General features: G+C 45.8%; 1 protein-coding gene across 1 annotated transcript in view; it reads right to left on the bottom strand.

The window, feature by feature from the left end:
• Nucleotides 1-19,586, bottom strand: part of LOC311237876 (plexin domain-containing protein 2-like) — a gene marked incomplete at its 5' end in the record, with an annotated part of 135,945 nt that extends 116,359 nt beyond the window's left edge. Inside the window, one exon of the mRNA XM_084325851.1 lies at nt 19,565-19,586. Within this exon, the coding sequence (XP_084181977.1) occupies nt 19,565-19,586 (22 nt within the window). The remainder of the gene's footprint in view (nt 1-19,564) is intronic.
• Between the last annotated feature and the right edge of the window lie 1,378 nt (nt 19,587-20,964).

The raw sequence follows: 20,964 nt of genomic DNA, 5'->3' as shown, positions 1-20,964 counted from the left end.
GACAGTCGATTCGGCCAATTACGCCACACCGCTAGCACCCACCTCCTGCTGTCCTTACCACCAATCGGCAAGCGTTTATTAATTTTTCTACTTCCGGGCATGCCGCCATTGTTCTGTTTGCGAGAGCAGAACACACTTAACGTAGCTACGTTAGCTGCCCGGCCCGCCGACCGGCGCTCCACGCATGACCAAATGAGACATAATGATTTTACTGCAACAAATGTTATAATAAAACAAAGCCTTTCTATACATTTGTCTGGTTGAAAACTTTATTAACAGATTGCAGAATGTGTAGTTGGGTACGGAATGAGCAACGGAATGGAACCGAGCTATGAACGGACTAACGGAGTAATGCCTTGTTTACTGCTATCTTCGGGTAAATAATATGCTTGTTATTGAACGTGTAACACTTCATTTTAACAGCAGATACTTTCTTAAATGCCATCTTCCCGAGAGAGGGTGTTGACGGGGAGTTGTGTTATTAATAGCATTGAACAGCTAACCGAAAGCTAGCGTTAACTATTGTTAAAGGTTTAGCCATAACGTTACCTTGGCTAAAGTTGGGGCTATTCATAATGCAGCAATAATGGCTGCAGACCTGCAAGCAAAGTACAGCAAGTTGACAAAGGAGTATTCCAACGCAAATCACATTTTCACCAGTAACGTTAGTCTTGCATCTCCCGGTAGCTAATGAACGGACTCGGAGTAATGCCTTGCTGCTATGGGTAATAATAATATGCTGATGTTATTGTCCGTGTAACACTAACTATATAACGCTAATGCCACAAAACGAATGCCTTGTTAATCATAAGTAGTTACTTTGATGCAGTAGATTGTGTGTGTGTGTGGGGGACGGCGGGCGTTGTGCAGGTAGGTCGCGAGTGAACTTTTTTTTTTTGCCTTTTGACGCTACACAAATTGATGGGTATTTATCGGCGACTGCTATCGGCACATTTGAGCTTATCGGCCGGCCGATAGCAGTCAACAAGGCACTTATCGGCCGATACCGATACCCGACCGATATATCGGTGCACCCCTATTTAACACTATCGATCACTCGATTCTTCTAGGTCGGCTTGAGAATCATGTTGGCATTCGGGGTCTCGCACTAGCTTGGTTTAAATCCTATTTAACTGATAGAACACACTGCGTGGTCTATAATGATTTAACATCTGAGACCCTCCCAGTGCAATGTGGTGTCCCACAAGGCTCTGTCCTGGGCCCTTTGCTATTTTCGATTTACATGCTACTCCTCGGCGATATCATACGCAAATTTGGCATAAACTTTCATTTTTACGCTGATGACACCCAATTATATATACCTATTAAGCCAAATGATTCCTCCCAACTACAAAACCTTGAGGCCTGCTTGCTTGCCGTCAAAAAATGGATGTCGCAAAACTTTCTACTCCTTAATGCAGATAAAACTGAGATGTTAATTGTTGGCCCCCCAAACCACAGAGGCCTGTTTCAGGACATCTCCCTCAACTTTGATACCCGTCATGTATCCCAGAGCTCCACCATAAAAAACCTCGGAGTCATTTTTGATTCCTCCCTCTCATTTAATGCACATATAAAAAATGTCACCAAAATTGCATTCTTCCATCTTCGTAATATCGCAAAAATTCGCCCCATTTTAACCCTGGCTGATGCTGAAACCCTGATTCATGCTTTTGTCTCATCACGTCTGGATTACTGTAATGTACTTTTTTCAGGCCTACCTAATTCAAGCATCAAAAATCTTCAACTCGTGCAAAATGCGGCTGCACGGTTACTAACTAGAACTAGAAAATTTGATCACATCACACCAGTTTTGTCCGCCCTACACTGGCTTCCTATCCAAGCCCGATCTGACTTTAAAGTACTACTCCTCACCTACAAAATTTTAAATGGGCTCGCACCGCTCTATCTATCCGATCTCATCTCCCGATACTCGCCCGCTCGTGCCCTGCGCTCACAAAATGCGGGGCTTCTATCGATCCCTAGGGTTAAAAAGAAATCCGCCGGCCACAGAGCCTTTGTCTACCGCGCTCCCTACCTGTGGAACAAATTACCTGCCGTCATCAGGTGCGCCTGCTCTGTCGAAGCTTTTAAATCCCTGCTTACGACTCATCTTTTCTCTCTCTCCTTCAACCTACCCTGATCTCACCTGGTCGGGGACTGACCTTTAGATTAATCTGTCTAGTTTAGTTATGGTACAGGGTACTACATGGTACTACTGGGTAGTTTACTACAGGGTAGTTTAGTTAGGGTACAGGGTGCTGCATGGTACTGCGGGGTACTGCATGGTACTGCATGGCACTGCGGGGTACTACATGGCTCTACATGGTACTGCGTGGCACTACATGGCACTACATGGCACTACGGGGTACTACATGGTACTACAGGGCACTACGGGGTACTACATGGCACTACAGGGTACTACAGGGCACTACAGGGTACTACAGGGTATTACATGGCACTACGGGGTACTACATGGCACTACAGGGTACTACATGTCTGCTCTTTTGCAGCACCACAAACATGGGAACTCTCTAACTCTTCCCCCCTCCCCCCCCTCCCAACCCCCTTTCCCCCCCCCCCCTCCCTCCCCCATCTCTCTGAGTGCCCGTCTCCTGGCGCTGACTAAGGTGATGGATGCCTCGGGGTCTTGGCCAAGATTGTAGTGACTGCTCTACATGCACCTCCGAGGCCTTGGATCAGTTATTTACCGTCGTCTGTCCGTGATCCTGTCAACTGATTAACAGCATTAACAGACTGTTAACAGATTAACAGTCAACGCGGTTTCATTGCTGGGTTAAGTACTTCTATTCTATTCACATAATATGCTTACTTCATATATCTACTCCATTCACATATATGCTTACCACTTGTATCTATTGCTATGTCCGCCCACTACAATCACATGAGCTGTCTAACGCCTGTCCCGTCTCCCTGTCCCCCTATGACTTGCTGTCCTGGAGTGCTGACCGGAGTGTCAGACATCCCGTGATGAAGGCCGGGAGGTTGCGACCCCCTCTGCCTGCCCCCCTGTCTCCGGAGGTCTCGTAGTGGTGACCGGAGTGCCGGACGTCCCGCGATGATGTCGGGGAGTTCGCGACCCTCTCTGCGCCGCCCGCTATCTCCCTGTCTCCGGCTGTCCCTGAGCAATTACCGGAGTGTTGAATGTCCCGTAACTAAGACGGGGAGGACGTGACCCTCTTTGCGCCGCCCCTGTGCCTCAAACAGATCCGCTATTAGCTCTATCTTTAATCTTTCAAAATGTTCTGTTGCTATCGCTATTTGCTTTATCTTTAATTTTTCAAAATGTTCAGTTGCTATTGCATGCACTCATCTGTGTTTCACTACACACATGAGTGCATGCTTACCAACTGTCCGTCTGCAACACTACTATCACCAACATCTAAGAAGGGAGATCCCCCCTTGAATGGCCCTTCTAAGGTTTCTCTCCTCCACACTGCCTGTGGAGCTTTTTTCCCTATTGTTAGGTTTTAGTGAGTTTTTCCTTACCTTCGCGTGGGGTATGTCTGGGAGTGCTTGCATTCTTTCATTTTTAATTTAAATTTTTTGCATTCATCTAAAAATGTTTGGACCTTATGGTGTTCTTGTTCTGTTCTTGACTTATTGTTATGCTTTCTTCTTGACTTATTTAAAGAAGACCTGTACGGCCCATGGGGACATTAACGTGTGTTGTCGGGCCTTATAAATAAATTTGATTTGATTTGATTTGACACACACACACACACACACACACACACACACACACACACACACACACACACACACACACACACACACACACACACACACACACACACACACACACACACACACACACACACACACACACACACACACACACACACACACACACACACACACACACACACACACACACACACACACACACACACACACACACACACACACACACACACACACACACACACACACACACACACACACACACACACACACACACACACACACACACACACACACACACACACACACACACACACACACACACACACACACACACACACACACACACACACACACACACACACACACACACACACACACACACACACACACACACACACACACACACACACACACACACACACACACACACACACACACACACACACACACACACACACACACACACACACACACACACACACACACACACACACACACACACACACACACACACACACACACACACACACACACACACACACACACACACACACACACACACACACACACACACACACACACACACACACACACACACACACACACACACACACACACACACACACACACACACACACACACACACACACACACACACACACACACACACACACACACACACACACACACACACACACACACACAAGGACACAGGGACACAGGGAATATGAGTCCAAGCTAGGATGAAAGGAGCTGAGGTAAGTAATGAAATTTACCATGCCTGGAAGCTTTACTGTCTGAGTAAACAGACCAAGAGAACGTAGGCTACTGAAGCATATCAGCCCCGGGGAGCTTCCTGAGCAATCACACAGTGCAGCAGGCTAGCGGTAAAGACCTGAGCCACTGCTTCAGGCAGCAACGACCAGCACTTCACTAACACACTGCACCCTCCACTAGCCAGGGTTACCCCCCAGTGTATCGCAACCCTGGCCTAAGTTGACCCCCTGCCAGGCCTAAGCATCGGGGAAATGTTTTCTTTGAGATGTTTTTTTTTCTTTTTCGGAAAGATCAGTCAGCGACATCTCAAACAGCAGGTCTGAGATCAGTGTGCGTCGTGACGCTCAAGGCTACTCCACCTGATTGCAATTCGCAAATAAAAAGAAGACGACAACGTTCAATGCTTGGCGCTTTCAATCACAAGCTCCAACTTCCACGCCTAGCAACATTAGCTAGCTTGCCAAACAGTAGGGATAATAATTAAGGAATAATGTCAAGGAGGAAAGGTAGAAGCCAGATACTGGAGGTGATGGCGATGATTTACAAACATAATCATAAAGACAGAAAACACTCTCATCACAGACAAACTGAATGTGGCCAAATACCTAAACATATTCTTTACAAACATAGCCACAACACTGGTTAATAAACTACCCTCCCACTCAGGGCATTTTGGGGTAGAACACATAGTAGCATACTACAAAAACCTAGGGGTCCGCAAAGACGACTTCAAACTTGACATAGTAACAACAGATGAGGTACTCAAAAAAACTGAGCGCCCTCCAACCTAACAAGGCCACTGGCCATGACAACATCCCCTCCAAATTCCTCAGAGACTCAGCAGCCGCCATCACCCCAGTCATCACACACATAATAAACCTCTCCATAAAACAGGGACACGTCCCCAAGGACTTCAAAATTGCGAGTGACCCCCCTGCACAAAAAGGGCAGCAAATTAGACCCAGGCAACTACCGCCCTGTTTCTATTCTTACCTCCATCTCGAAAGTCATGAAAAAAATAGTCTACGAACAGGTCGAAAAGCACCTTGCGGAAAGAAATCGAATTCCAATCTGGCTTCAGAACATCCCACTCCACTGACACATGCCTTCTCTATTTGAACGACCACATCAAACAAGAGGTGGACGTGGGCAAATACTGCGGCATGGTCATGCTGGACCTACAAAGGGCCTTCGACACTGTCAATCACTCCATTCTGATTGACAAGCTAAAAGCAATTGGTTTTGATAGTCTATCAGTGAGCTGGATGCAATACCTGGAGGGGAGAGAACAGATGGTGGAGGTAAACGGTACTCTCATGCACTGACGTGCCAACTCTGTCAGTTACTTAACAAGGCACAAGGGTTAACACAATAATTGCCAAGAATGAGTATACTCGTTATTGCCCGCCATACATTCAGCGCCAACAACGAGTTAACTAGTTTTTGGGATCGTTATTTCGTTTATTCGCTATATCTATTCATAATCCATAGCTGCAGCCTCTGTATACCCTTCAGACCCTGTCTGAGCTGGCAGACGGTCAACACCGCCCTCTACTGCCTTGCGGAGCTATTGCATTCCATTGGAAATTGGCTGGTGTGTTTTATGAGCCGATCTGAGCCGTGGGGGCGGGGTGTAAATACTCTGGCGAGCCAGGGGCTTACAACGACGGCATGGAATACTAACCCCGCCCGCCCGTTCATGTGTAACGCTCGGTAATGTGGACATGACCGCTGTGGATAACTGGAATGGCGATCAGATAATTGGATTATTTTCTTTGCATTACATCAGATACCAGGTAAGGACTCTATATATAAAACCTTGCGTTGATCTGATATTTCTTTCTACCGCTATCAAAGCTATATGTGTGTATGTGTATGTGCTTATTACCGTTGACTGCGGTGGGGGGGGGGGGCGGAGCGCCCTGCTACGATGGCCATTTCATGTATGCACGAGGAGATATAATAATGATAATCTAGCGTTGATTTCAGGATGATTAGATAATCAGCCGAAAAATTACAACGTGATGACTGGATTACACTAAAATGCCTTTTTCTCGTCTTTTTCCTGGAATTACTCAGAATAACCCAAACCATACTCTATTCAAAACGGTATAAAACGGAAATGTACAGATGAAAAAACAATCAGTTTCGGGCATGTTGACTGGAAGCAACTCACTGACAGTCGACGGGTGTATTAGACCCATAGCTATAATATAAGATATATTTTAAGCACTCGCAAATGTCGCAGTCTAAAACTATATCCATTGAATAAAGACCTGGCGCTGAAGGGGGATCAGCGCCCCCTGCTGCTGGCGGTCAATGTGTTAAAGAGCACCTACGGGAGGCTGCAATTCGAAACTGGCCAGCGTAAATGTCAAGTGTGAACCGCAAAAGAGACTTTTCCACCATGAACAGAGTAAACTGTGATAATGATAATGATAATTTGTACAGTAGATTTGGACTCTATACCAAGTAACATTTTTGCTTGTCAATTCTAATTGGCAATGGCTATACTTGGTAAATGGTAAATGGACTGCATTTATATAGCGTTTTTATCCAAAGCCCTTTACAACTTATGCCTCACGTTCACCCACACATTCACACACCGATGGCGGAGGCGACCATGCAAGATGCCGACCTGCTTATCGGGAGCAGTTAGGGGTTAAGTGTGTTGCTCAAGGACACTTCGACGTGCTGCAGGGAGGAGTCGGAATCGAACCGGGAACCTTCTGATTACCAGTCGACCGCTCTACCTCCTGAGCCGCTGTCGCCCCTTGTGTGATTTACTTGTGCGATTATTCTTCAATGGATCAAGACAGACCTCAGAAGGGGGAAAGCCTGAAAGCCTGCAGATACAAAATAAATGGACCCCCTGTGGTTGAGATGGACTACCAAAAAGTGACATTAGCTTACAGTATGTCCTCTCCTTCATGAGCACTGAACCCAAAAGAGACTGGATAGTTTAATGAAACAAAGACATAATTATAAGGATTTTTCCAGTTTAGATCTCTTGGTTGATCTATAGATCTAAAAATAAAATGTCTAGCTGTTGAACATGTGCGTTCACATCACGTAGTCATGTTTTCAAATCTCCAGTCAGCTTTCAACACTGACTTAATGTAGGACCTCCGTCAAGACACATGGCCACCCCCCCCCCCACCTAAAATAATACAAATAATAATAAACAATAATTTGCGGAGCGCCGACAGATCCTGTACTCACCACCGGACCTAACTACTTTTCTGAGGGAAACACATCGACAGGGACATCTACCAACACAGTTCTCTCTTTCTCTCTCCCTCTTTTTCTAACACACACACACACACACACACACATGCACAAACACACTACCTCTCCCTCTCTCTGTCTCTCTTACTATCACACACACACACACACACACACACACACACACACACACACACACACCTACACACACACACACACACACACACACACACACACACACACACACACACACACACACACACACACACACACACACACACACACACACACACACACACACACACACACACATACCCACACACACACACACACACACACACACACACACACACACACACACACACACACACACACACACACACACACACGCACACACACACGCACAATTGCATACACATTTGACATAGCCTTCACTCCCAGACATCTATCTACACACACTATCCCCCACCTCTCACTCTCTCTCTTTCTACACCTAGCCTTCAACTAGTACACACATACAGTATGCACACACAGCCTTCTCATAAGTATACGTCATTGTCCAGATATCACTGTGCATCATATCTATAATTCATATTATGTACTTCGAAGCTCCACTTAGTTTTGTTTACTCTCCTGTATAAATACTTTAGTTAGCTCACCATTCTTTAGAGATCTAGGCTATAGGGCCATTGCTATAAGCTAGCTCTCTCCATGTTGCAACATGTCATTCTGTCAGTAAACCCTATCCTTAATCAAAGACTCTTGTCTTTGACTGTTGCCCGCCTCCATGAATAATATCTGGTCAAATGATTCCACATCACCCTGCTAGCACATATCAAATAAAGCTAGACCAGAGTGGGTGCTAAACACCCGTACTTGAGTATTTTCTTCTGAGGGGACTTGTGCAAGTATCCACATTTTTACTCACTATATTTATCTATAAACCACCTGCACGTAACTACAGGTTTAATTAAAGTGTATTGCATACAAGACAGGCAACAAATCCATCAATATGATGTACTGTACCAGCCAACTTTAAAGTGGAGGTCCTCAGGGCGACCGTAACGGGACCACCAGCCCTTTCATCTTGCCTCTCCGTACTGAAAATATCATGATGTTGGACACGTATACTCTTCATGTTGATACTTGAGTACGTCTAATATGAAGTCCTGCCATCCTCCCTTCATCCCCCACAACTCTGACCGGAGGGCTTTTCACTTTTTGCACTTTCACACAGTGCTATTCTAGAATATATTCTAGATTTATGTTTCCAATTTTACTTTACTTTTACTAGTAAAAGGATCTTCACTGCATGCGGTGTATGCGTGTACTGTATATTGGCAAACAGACTTTTTATAGCACCATACAGTAATGTAGCCTGACACTCCAGTACTAAATTTTATTCTGAGGGAACATGAGAGGTGGTATAATTTTGTTGGCTTGACTTTAATGGTCCTGACTGGTGCTGCACTGTGATGAGGTAGCAGTTGCAATCTGTATAGTCAACCAAGGGCTGCAGTGTGTCCTGCACTCTATGTGTGTGTGTGTGCGTGCGTGCATGCATGTGTGCGTGTGTGGGCGTGCATGTGTGTAGACTGCTTCTGTATAACCAACATAGTGCCCCTGTGCTGCATTTGTGTGTACGTGTGTCAGTGTGTAATGTGTGTTTCACAGTACGTGTTGTTATTGAGTCTGAGAGCAACATCTCTCTCTCTCTGATAATCTTGCAAACGGAGACCGTGTTTACTGCTCAATGAGCCATAATGACAGTCCAATGTCTCTGATAAAGACGAATGGAATTCGAAAATGGTGCCGCACGACACACATCAAATCAACACTAGGGCAGATAGCAAACAACACAAACACGCCTGCTAACTGTCACGAGCCACGGGGGACAGCGTGTACAGACTAGCCCACACTTTGCCACCAACAGTCTGGAGAAATCGTTCTAACAACTGTGCTTCTTTCCCTCACTTTGTCCAACTCATCGAGCACATCGCTAGGTTTACCCGAGGACACCAGCTATGCGGGCAGGTTGTTTTATCTGGGGCCGGTGATTCACTCTCGACCGGGGCGTCGTATAGTCTGCTGTTATATGGCAGCTGCTATGACCCTGCATGCGGAGGTGTGCGAGTCTATTGTTGGAAACTGGTGTTAAGGCACCAGCTAACCCAAACACAAAGACATTCTCCCTCTCAAGACGAAGCCAACGGACGACATGGAAAGATCACTGTTATGAAGTGAAAGGGTGATTCATGGACCTCAAAACGGTGCAGCGGGCCCAAATACTCTGTCCGGTGATGTACTCGTTTTCCTCCAAAACAGGAACAACGGCGGTCCATAGATCATTACCGATCAGTTACATAAACACACAAACACGCATGCTGTCCGAGAGATGCAGATAGACAAGCTGATTAAATGGACATTCATTACCACACTCTTTCTCTCTCCTCATATCTCAGCTCAGAGGAGTCTGTCATTAAAGGCCAAATCTGTTATTTATTTCACGGTCACCCGCAGGGAACAAAATAAGCACACGCCATTCGCCAATGGCTTGTAGATTTAATGTTTGGCGGCTAGAAATTAAGATCTGCCCGCCACCTGGCGGCTAACAAAATCCACTGCATCAGCGGGAGCTTGGTGCTGGATTTTGCGAGAAGCATGCAGCAGCAGCTGCAGAGCCACAGAGCAGCAGTGTTTTCAGCTCCGGTCTGGGGACCGCTCAGCAGCGCCCCCCACCCAACAGCAGAATTGCCAATGGCTGAATTAGAGTACTGCACCGTGCGGGCACCGCTGGTGGGTTCTGTGGCTCTGCAGCTGGATGCTTCTCGCAAAATCCAGCACCAAGCTCCCGCTGACAACATCGTTGTCATTCCTGCTTGGTGAAGCAACGATGAAACAAATGTAATGATTGTTTCGTTCATCGCATAGGCTATTTAATTTTAGCCTATTTTAATACAATTCAAATAATCAAATTGTGCTTAGAGGGAATTATTTTCACCGGACATTATGACCGGAGAGATTTAAATGTTCGGACTTCAACAGACTTCAACTTTTTTCTCACAACGGGTCAAGTGCATCTAACATGCTTTGCACCGTCGCCATTCCTTTATGCCCACATCGCCCGAAATGAACGTTACGTTATCAGAGGCAGAGCAGAGTCATAGAGAACAGTGTGGACTGAGGAAAGGGAAATGGGGGGGGGGGGGGTGCGTGCGTTTGGAAAGATGATGAAGTCAGTCAGGAGTATATTATAGTAAACTGAGGATTACTGAGGATGGACAGATAATGTTGATATTCAAATATAAAAAAGTTTCGAGAGGAGTGGAAGTTTGAAGACAGACTAGACTACAATATGATGCAGGGGTGGTGAGTTGAAACAGTGTGTGTGATTGATTGATTGATTGATTGAAAAGTTTATTAACAGATTGCAGAATGGGTACAGTACAGTACAGCTCAATACATACAATTGTTAAGGGGATGCAGACCAGAGAAAGACTTGTCTTGTTTACATCAGGGTCCCCCATTTTCAATTCATCATAACATAATATGATGTGTCCCGACCCCACTTCTATGTTTCAATAAATTATTTGCATTTAAAACTATTAACACTGACTCATTCCTTCAGTCCACTCAAAATTATGCTAATATTCCTTATGTTGTTTATGATATTAATTGAAAATAGCATATGAGAGTATTATAGTAATAATAACACATGGCGATATACTAAAAAGCTATTTATAATTTTTGGCTGGTAAGTCAAAAAGTTAAGTTTGTTCCCTGGTCACCCGTGTCTGTATACACACAGATCCTTGAATGTTGTCTGACTTCTTGTACATGAAAAATAATCTTTCATTGCTCAGCATAATTGGAATAACAATACATGTTCAGTCGGTGTGTAGAAACATTACAAATCATCAGGTTTAGTTTGTGTACATGAACCTGTGAACGGTGTTTACATGCAGATTACGGATTGCACCTAAAGTCGCAGGGGGGGGGGTGGCCTTGCTGTTTTTATTCAATCAGAATTTCAGGATCACAGAAGTCACTCTCCCCACAGTCTCATAATTTGAATTCCTTGCATTTAAAGCCTGTTGCTCAATGACTGTCACCTTCATTCACCAGCCAACCCAAACCTAATTCATCTCTCCTGTCTGAACTGTCTGAACTGTCAGAACTGTCAGAACGGTCTCAACTGTCTGAATGCAAGCAAAACAAAACCCATGATGTTCTCTAGGGCTAAGACATATTGTTTACAATGATTTGCATATATTGACTGTGAATGCCTCTGACCTCGAAAGAGTTACAGAATACAAATATCTTGGCATCCGGCTTGATGAGAAATGTACATATAGACCATATAGACAATCTTGCTGGAAAATTGTGGCAAAAAATGTGCTTCTTGTACAGGAACAGAACCCGCTTCCCAAATGATTATCAGAACTCACAACTCAGAACTCAAATGATTATCCCCTCCAATTCTCAGATCTGCTCTCCAATGCTCTCCAGCTGGAACCAGCCCTCACCTCAGCTGATGATCTCGCCAATAACCTCAACACCAGCTTGTCTGTCTCCCTCAACACACTGGCCCCTCTCAAAACAAAAACGTCTCCTTCAAAACCTCTACACCCTGGTTCACCCTGACCGCCAACTGGAACGACTCACCAACGACTCACCAAGAAAACATTGTCACCCACTGTCCACCAAGGAGCCTACAAACTCCACCTCTCTGCTTACAAAGATGCACTTAGTGCCGCCAAGTCTGCCTATTTTTCCACCATCATCAATGACTCAGCCGTAACCCCCATGCCCTCTTCTCCACGCAAACAACCACCCAGAGTCCTGTGCCAACACATTCTTTGCAGACAAACTCACCACTATTCACTCACCATTGGTCCAGTTGCACCCTCCATTATCTCTAATCTCATCAGCTCATCCAAACCCACAACCTGCTCCCTCAACCCCCTCCCCACCCCCCTGCTGAAGATATGCCTCCCTGTCCTAATATGCCCCTACCTCACCAACCTCTTCCACCTCCTCATTGTCCCATGGAACCGTCCTCCACCTTCCTCACCAACCTCTTCCATCCTCCTCATCCTCCTCATGGAACAGTCCTCCACCTTCCAAACTGCCGCTGTCACCGCAATCCTCTAACTTCTCGATCCATCCTGCCTTAACCCCTTCCTGCCTTAACCCCTTCCGGCCAATCTCCAAACTCCCCTTGCCCTCAAAAACCCTGGAACGCCTCGAACTTATTTGAACCCCTGCAGACTGGTTTTTGTCAGTACGGTTTTTTCCTATTGATTGTACAGTCAATACTGTTAGCCATAATATCTTGCTGACTAGACTTGAAGACCTCGGTATTGAAGGCACTGCACTCAGCTGGCTCCAGTCCTACCTCTCCAGCAGATAATTTCAGATTCAGGGGGACAGACAAGCTGGTGTTCATTTCACTTCACATCAACAGTCACACAAGGTGTTCCCCAAGGTTCTGTACTCGGCCCACTCCTTTCCATCATCTACATCCTCCCTCTTGGTCAGACCTGGACTTCCACTGCTATGTTTACACCACTCAGATATACCTCAGCACCAAATCCCTCCACAACCCACTTCTCTCTCACACTGACTCCTTCCTTTCTGCAATAAAAGTCTGGATGCAAAATAATTTCCTCAAACTCAACAGTGACAAAAATTAACTCCTCCTTACTGGCTCCAAGGCCACCCCCAGCAGAATCAATGACCCCAGTCTCACCATTAATGGCTCCACTGTCTCTCCTTCCTCCCAGGCATGCAACCATGGTGTGCTCCTTGATCCTACCCTCTCTATCGAGCCCCATATCCAACTGTGAAATTCTTTCTACCACCCTTGCAAAAAGATCTGCCCCTCTCTTTCTTGCACGCCCTGCTGCTCAAACACTGATCCACACCTTCATCTCCTCCTGCCTTGACTACTGCAACTCACTCCTCTACGGCATCAGTGCTCCATCAATAGACTCCAACTGGTCCAGAACGCATCTGTCTGACTTCTAACTCGCACCAAATCCTGGCAACACATCCCCACAGTATTAAAAGACCTCCATTAGCTTCCTGTCTCCCACCAGACCAGATCAATTACACAAAATCCTGGTCTTCACCTACAAAGTCCTTCACCAACTGGCCCCCCCAATATCTCCAACCTGGGCAGTTTTGCAGACAGGTCGTTCTCCGGGGCCGCTCCCAGCCTCTGTAATTCCCTGCCCCAAAACAGAGACTCAGAGTCCCTCGCAGCTTCCAGCCTCAAGACCCAACGTCTTCTCCTACCACCCCCCCCCCCCCCCCCTATACAATCCTTGCGTGTTTCATGTAAAGCAACTTTGAGTCCTAGAAAAGCGTTTCACAACTCCCATTTTTGTCAGTTGTTGAGCACAGCCTTGGGTGGAAGACGTCGGCCTGCTATCTCAACTGCTTTTTTCCTGTCAACTAAATGTTGGAGGGGTGTATGTGGCGGAGGCTAGAGTGAGACAGAGAGATGGATATGAGAGTGTGAAGGGGGGGACGGGGGATGGGTGGGGGCATATAATGACAGGTGAAATGACAGGGTGTCTGTGCTGAACACTGCTCCTCCGTTCTGCACCAACAAATGAGCCCGAGTGATGGAAAACAACAAGAGTGTGTGTGTGTGTGTGTGTGTGTGTGTGTGTGTGTGTGTGTGTGTGTGTGTGTGTGTGTGTGTGTGTGTGTGTGTGTGTGTGTGTGGCTAATTACTATGCAGATCATCTCTGTCCTGTTGTTCTCAGGTCTCTACAGCAGCTCTTCTGGCCAGCCATTCATTCACCCTTTCTCTCATTCTCACCATACCTCGCTCCCTCTCACTCACTCTGTCCCTCTCGCCTCATCAACTACTGGTCATTAGTTACGTCCATCAGGACAATGTGGCCCTGCGAGGTTCCCGTTCACCAGCCGCTATATATTCCAATCCAGCAGGAACCCATATACGGCATTCCACACAGAATGCATTACCATCTCCTCCTCTCAACACACCAACGGATCTTTGTTAGGACTTCAACATGCGATGGAAAGCTGGCAGAAAGAGGATATCTGGAAACACACCATGACCGAAGCATGTAGACCTTAAACAAATGACTGCGCTTTTTCCCATGCAATGTCTCCCCCAGTGAATGGACATGGTGAGTCACTGATTTAAAGGAGCACCTGCACAAGGCTCTGTTTGCCCTTGTCTTTGTTTTGCCGCTGTACGTCACCTCCTCTCTAATTCAGCGACAGTGAACTCTCTCATTGTTCAGGGGAGACTCCGGGGCTTTTCGTCAAGCGTTTGAGAGGGCACCAAAAACGGACCCCTGAGGAACACCTAAAACAACCTCCCAGCAGGACAAGGCTTCTCCTCTGTGTGTGAGTGAGTGTTCTTCAGCTTTTGTGTGAGAGGAAACCCTCCCACCCCCCTCCCCATTCCCCTTTCACTCCCTCTGAATGCCCCACATACCTTCATCCTGACTCTGCGGATCCCCCTTGCTTGCCTGACTCACGCCTGTCACCACCCCTAATCCACAAACACCAGGAGAGCAGTAATTTGGTTTCACCTAAACCTTTCAAGGACATTTCGAGGATCATAAACCCCCCCCTCCCTCCCGACTAAAGGTGCTCTGTCTGCACCCCTTCTTTCACTCTGTTCTTTCATTCAGTTCCCGCTTGTTCCCCCCTTTTCTCTGGGTGTCTACCTGAATCAATGGCATTGACAGGAGACTTCCACATGTGACTGGCACATACTGGAGATGGAGCACTGAATGCTTTAGTGTGTGTGTGTGTGTGTGTGTGTGTGTGTGTGTGTGTGTGTGTGTGTGTGTGTGTGTGTGTGTGTGTGTGTGTGTGTGTGTGTGTGTGTGTGTGTGTGTGTGTGTGTGTGTGTGTGTGTGTGTGGATGTGTGTGTGTGTGTGTGTGTGTGGGGGGGGGGTATGTGGCCTGTATGTCAGAGAATGTGTGAGAGTAGAGAAAAGGTTGGACTGAAGGCAGCGTAGTTGGCAGTAAGAGCCCATTGGTTCCATAGTTGCCTCGATTTCTTTTCTCTTGGTGCGAGAGGATTTTCCCCCCTTCTTCTTACGCTGCCCATTAAGAGCTGTTTAATCAATGTACTAATGGAGGCAGCCAAGAACTCCAAAGAATGCTCTCTCTCTCTCACGGGAGGCCGGCTAGGATCTCCAAAACTCCTCCTGACTCGAGATCAACCCACTAAGGGAGGATTACAGGGAATTATGGTTTATAGCTGATACTCCCGCAGACTTTGTGGAACAGAACAACGACCCAAAACAAAGCAGGCGTCTCTCACGGCTTTTAAAGTGTGCGTCACCGCCGACTCTCAAAGATAACCGTGCACGTTAGATATAGTAAAGGGATGACAACACGACAAACCATATCATTCCAGATCATGAGAGAGAGAGAGAGAGAGAGAGAGAGAGAGATAGATAGATAGAGAGAGAGAGAGAGAGAGAGAGAGAGAGAGAGAGAGAGAGAGAGAGAGAGAGAGAGAGAGAGAGAGAGAGAGAGCATCACAATTATTCCTCCACTCACCGTGGCTTGTTCCCTCATTAGTGATGATTCATTGGGATCTCCTTGATAGGGAGAGAGCTCCCTCATCATTCACACACGCCACTGGGAGGCTGGGAAATGCCAGCAAATAACTCAGCCCTGAGCACAGCTTCAGCAACAAGCCAGAGGTTTGTTGTGAAAAAGCAAATGGCACCGGGATGAACTTCCCTTTAATGTTTCCCAGCTCAACGGGTGAAGGAGCTGTCGTCGGATCACATGCCTTGGGTCTCCAAAGCCTACTTGATTTATTAATCTTAATTAATCCCCCGACCCCCTCTCTCTTTCTCTCTCTCTCTCTCTGAAAATAATCAGCTGGGCTATTACAGTGAGGTCGGTGTCAGAAGGAACGACAGAGGCAGGGGGTTTCGAATACAGAAGACACAAGTTGGACATCGATCGATAGCTCACTGAGGAATAGGATTTGTTGTCTGATGTCCCTGGCTGTGACCAGGGCTGTGTAGAGCGGGGTATTGTAACCGCACACCAAAACTCTCATGTGCTATTGTTCAGAAGAATATCCACTAACTTTCTCAGAAGCCGGCCACAGTGGTTAATGGATTGACAGTTTAAAAAAGACAATGGAACTTGTAAGCTGCCAAAGACCTTTAGACAATAGAAAAGACTGATTGAACACAGATTGGTCGCCCGCCCAAAGCGGCTTGTAGAATTATTCTCAAATTCCGCCCCTCTTTTTCTCGACTCCCTCAGACAAACATTTAGCGGCAGTTATTCTTGGAAGATCAAGAGGAGAGGACGGCATTTGAGATAGGTCAATCACAGTCAAAGATAGGTCAAAGGTACCCTACTGTTTTACAACAAATAAAAGAATGGAAGAACTGAAGATCCATGTCCAAAGGAAATTAAATCAAGTACAACTCAAACGGCGGCTCATGCAAAGCCTCAAGGCGACTTGAACTCATGGACCGAGACAAAAGCAGAGACCCGAGATGATGTTTGACATTGACCAAAAAGCAGACAGACGGACGGGCTGAATTGATGGAATCACTCGCGTGTCAGAACACGGTCTGCAGTGCCTCAATATATTGTTTGCATTGCCAAGCTTGTTGATAGCCTACTCCATTTGAAATTCGATACCAACGAGACATCTTTAGGAAAAATATTTCCACACCAAGTTCACTGAAATGAATATAAAATACCCTAGAATTGTCTGTATTCATCCTATATTTTCCTGACGCAACCTGCTGTATAAAAGCAATAATACACGGCTGTGATGCATACGCCACTCGAGCTTCGTTCTCATGGCTGTGGGTGCATCACAGCCGTGGCAATATTCATGACATCCCATGGCTCCTTGTGTATTATTGCTTAAATAACGGACGTGCCATGAATTCTGAGGGTTAACTCAAAACTCAGCCTAAAAAACTCAGCCTAACTATTTATTGCAAGTTCGCATTGTGTTTTGAGGGGTCTTGACAAAGGCTGGTGGGGTGAAAACACAAGCTGCTGCTGAAATACAGAATCAAATTACCCTTATCTCTCCGAAGTCTCCTTTCAAATCCTGGCAATATGTCATGCCTCTCTCTCAGGTGCCGTTAATCAAACAAGGCATTTTCCTTACATCTCATTTCAATAACTCTGGGCTAATAGACCACACAGCACATTACTGTAGCGTGATTCATCAGGCATATAATACCTTTAATATACAGTATCCCGGATACAGTAGAAACGTGCACTTCTATATTATATCCTGGGGAGAGAAAAATCATCGCAATGTCAGTAATCAACTGCAGACTGACACGTTAAACCTGTCCCCTTAGGGCCAAGACACAAATATGAAACATTAAACGTAACATTACCTCCACATAAAGCTCAGGAGCCCGTACAAGTTCCAGACACGCAGCAGTCTGTAATTAGTATGCAGAGGAAAATGTGCTTCGGCTAGCCTGCCCTAGCCTGCTTTTTATGGCTCCTATTTTAAGACACAACCTGTCATTAAAGAGATGCATGAAGTGAGAAAGCTGACTATAAGACAATTCAGGTAGACAGAAGGCACCTGTGGAGAGTTAAAGGGTCTAAGGGTGATCCTCTTTCAAACAGTAATCATGCTGCATGTGAGCTTGCACTTCCAAAGTCCAGTAAGTGGGAGAGAGAGGATAGAGCCTCAGAAATGAGTGTTTTAAAGGGAAGGTTCAGCGGTTTTCACCACCTCGGTTTCTCCTGCAGCATCCTCAAAAGGCATTTTTGGTTTTGCACCGTTTTTAAAAGAAATCAATAGCAAAGGGAGAGAGGCTGACGGATGTTTAAAATGACAGCTGTCACAAAATAACAATATGCCAATCACCATGCTCTGTAAGTGAGAGAACAATCATACGTAGCCTATCACTAACAAAAACTTTTATTTGCATTGGTTGTATTTTAATTGAATACCATTAGTTGAATCAACTAAATGGTAGAGAGTGAATATTAAATATCAAGTTTACATGACTCATATTTAGTCGAGTCAACTCCTATTTAGTCGATTCAACTCTTATTTAGTCGATTCAACTCCTATTTAGTCGATCCAACTCCTGAAGTATTTGGTCGATTCAACTCCTATTTAGTCGATTCAACTCCTACAGTATTTAGTCGATTCAACTCCTATTTAGTCGATTCAACTCCTACAGTATTTAGTCGATTCAACTCCTATTTAGTCGATTCAACTCCTACAGTATTTGTCAGTTCAACTCCTATTGTGTCGATTCAACTCCAATTTAGTCGATTCAACTCCTACAGTATTTTGTCGATTCAACTCCTACAGTATTTTGTCGATTCAACTCCTATTTAGTCGATTCAACTCCTACAGTATTTTGTCGATTCAACTCCTATTTTGTCGATTCAACTCCTATTTAGTCGATTCAACTCCTACAGTATTTTGCCGATTCAACTCCTATTTAGTCGATTCAACTCCTACAGTATTTAGTCGATTCAATTCCTATTTAGTATATTCAACTCCTACAGTATTTTGTCGATTCAACTCCTATTTAGTCGATTCAACTCCTATTTAGTCGATTCAACTCCTACAGTATTTTAGTCGATTCAACTCCTACAGTATTTAGTTGGATAGAGCGTGGGGACACACGACATGACTCATAATACTGCATTACATTTTTCCAAGAGGGAATTCAGGCATGAATTCTGATGGCAAGTCTTCGCGGTACACTACACAGGGATACAAAAAAACAACCACAAGCTGAATAATAATCACACTTTCCTTCCAAAACAAGTAAACAACTGTCCTCCCTCCAGAGGGACAGGGATGGAGACGCTCCGTACTTTGGGGCGTCCCGCCTGTCATGTTCGCACCATTACTCCTGACATTCTGTTTTCCCAAGTAATTAGTTACACATCTCTCCAAGTGAGGGCTCCGCATCACAAGCGTCTCCTGAGGTAACCGCTTGGATGGCAAACATGAACGCAAAAACTGACATTTAACAGGGACTGATTGTTCTGTTCAGAAACAAGTTAACCTTGTGGGACGCCACATGCAACACACTTGTCCCTACGGTGGTCAGACACACACACACACACACACACACACACACACACACACACACACACACACACACACACACACACACACACACACACACACACACACACACACACACACACACACACACAGGCACACACACACACACACACACAGGCACAAACACAAGCACACACACACACAGTCAGGCACACACACACACACACACACACACAGGCACGAACACAAGCATGCACACACACCCACACAGGCACGAACACAAGCACACACGCACAAATGCAAGCACGCGCACACACGAACGCAAGCACGCACACACACATACACACGGACGCAAACACGCACACACATACACACAATACACACATGTACAAACGCAAGCATGCACACACACACACACAGGCACGAAGGCGAGCACACACTCACAAATGCAAGCACGCACACACATGAACGCAAGCACACACACACATACACGCGCACGAACGCAAACACTCACACACGCATACACACACACACATACACACAATACACACACGCACAAACGCAAGCATGCACACACACAAACACACACACAGGCACGAACGCAAGCACACACACGCACAAATGCAAGCACACACACACACGAACGCAAGCACATACACTCGCACACACACAAACACATACACACAATACACACATGTACAAACGCAAGTATGCATGCACACACACACACACACACACAGGCATGAACGCAAGCACACACACACACATTTTACATAAATTACAGGCAAGGGGTATAAACACTGTTAATGCATTCAGATATTCAGAGACCTTTCATGCACTACATTGACTATCAGGCAGTGGACTCTTAATGAAAATGCAAATTCCCAGTGAAATAAGCATTAAAGGACATTGCAGCAAATAGAATAACGAAGCAAGCACTGAATAAACTGATGTCTTCACACGTCTGACATGTTGGCGCATCAGATCTGGAAGCGAGCGCAGTGTGAAAGCGCTAGCTATAAACGGAACGGCAATCTCCTCGCTTCCAAAAGTGTTAATTACATTCTACATTACCGGTCTGCAGGGAATTAAGTAGGCGGAGACTCATTTTGAGCTCACTCCGCCTTGGGGGGGGGGGGGGGGGTTGACAGACACTGAAGAGGACAGGCGTCAGGGCGGTCGGGGGACGGGAGGGGAGAAGAGA

Source organism: Notolepis coatsorum, assembly GCF_963971535.1.
Source record: "Notolepis coatsorum genome assembly, chromosome: 12".
Lineage (NCBI taxonomy): Eukaryota > Metazoa > Chordata > Actinopteri > Aulopiformes > Paralepididae > Notolepis > Notolepis coatsorum.
The sequence above is the reverse complement of the archived record's forward strand: the minus strand, read 5'-3'. Positions and strand labels throughout refer to the sequence as shown.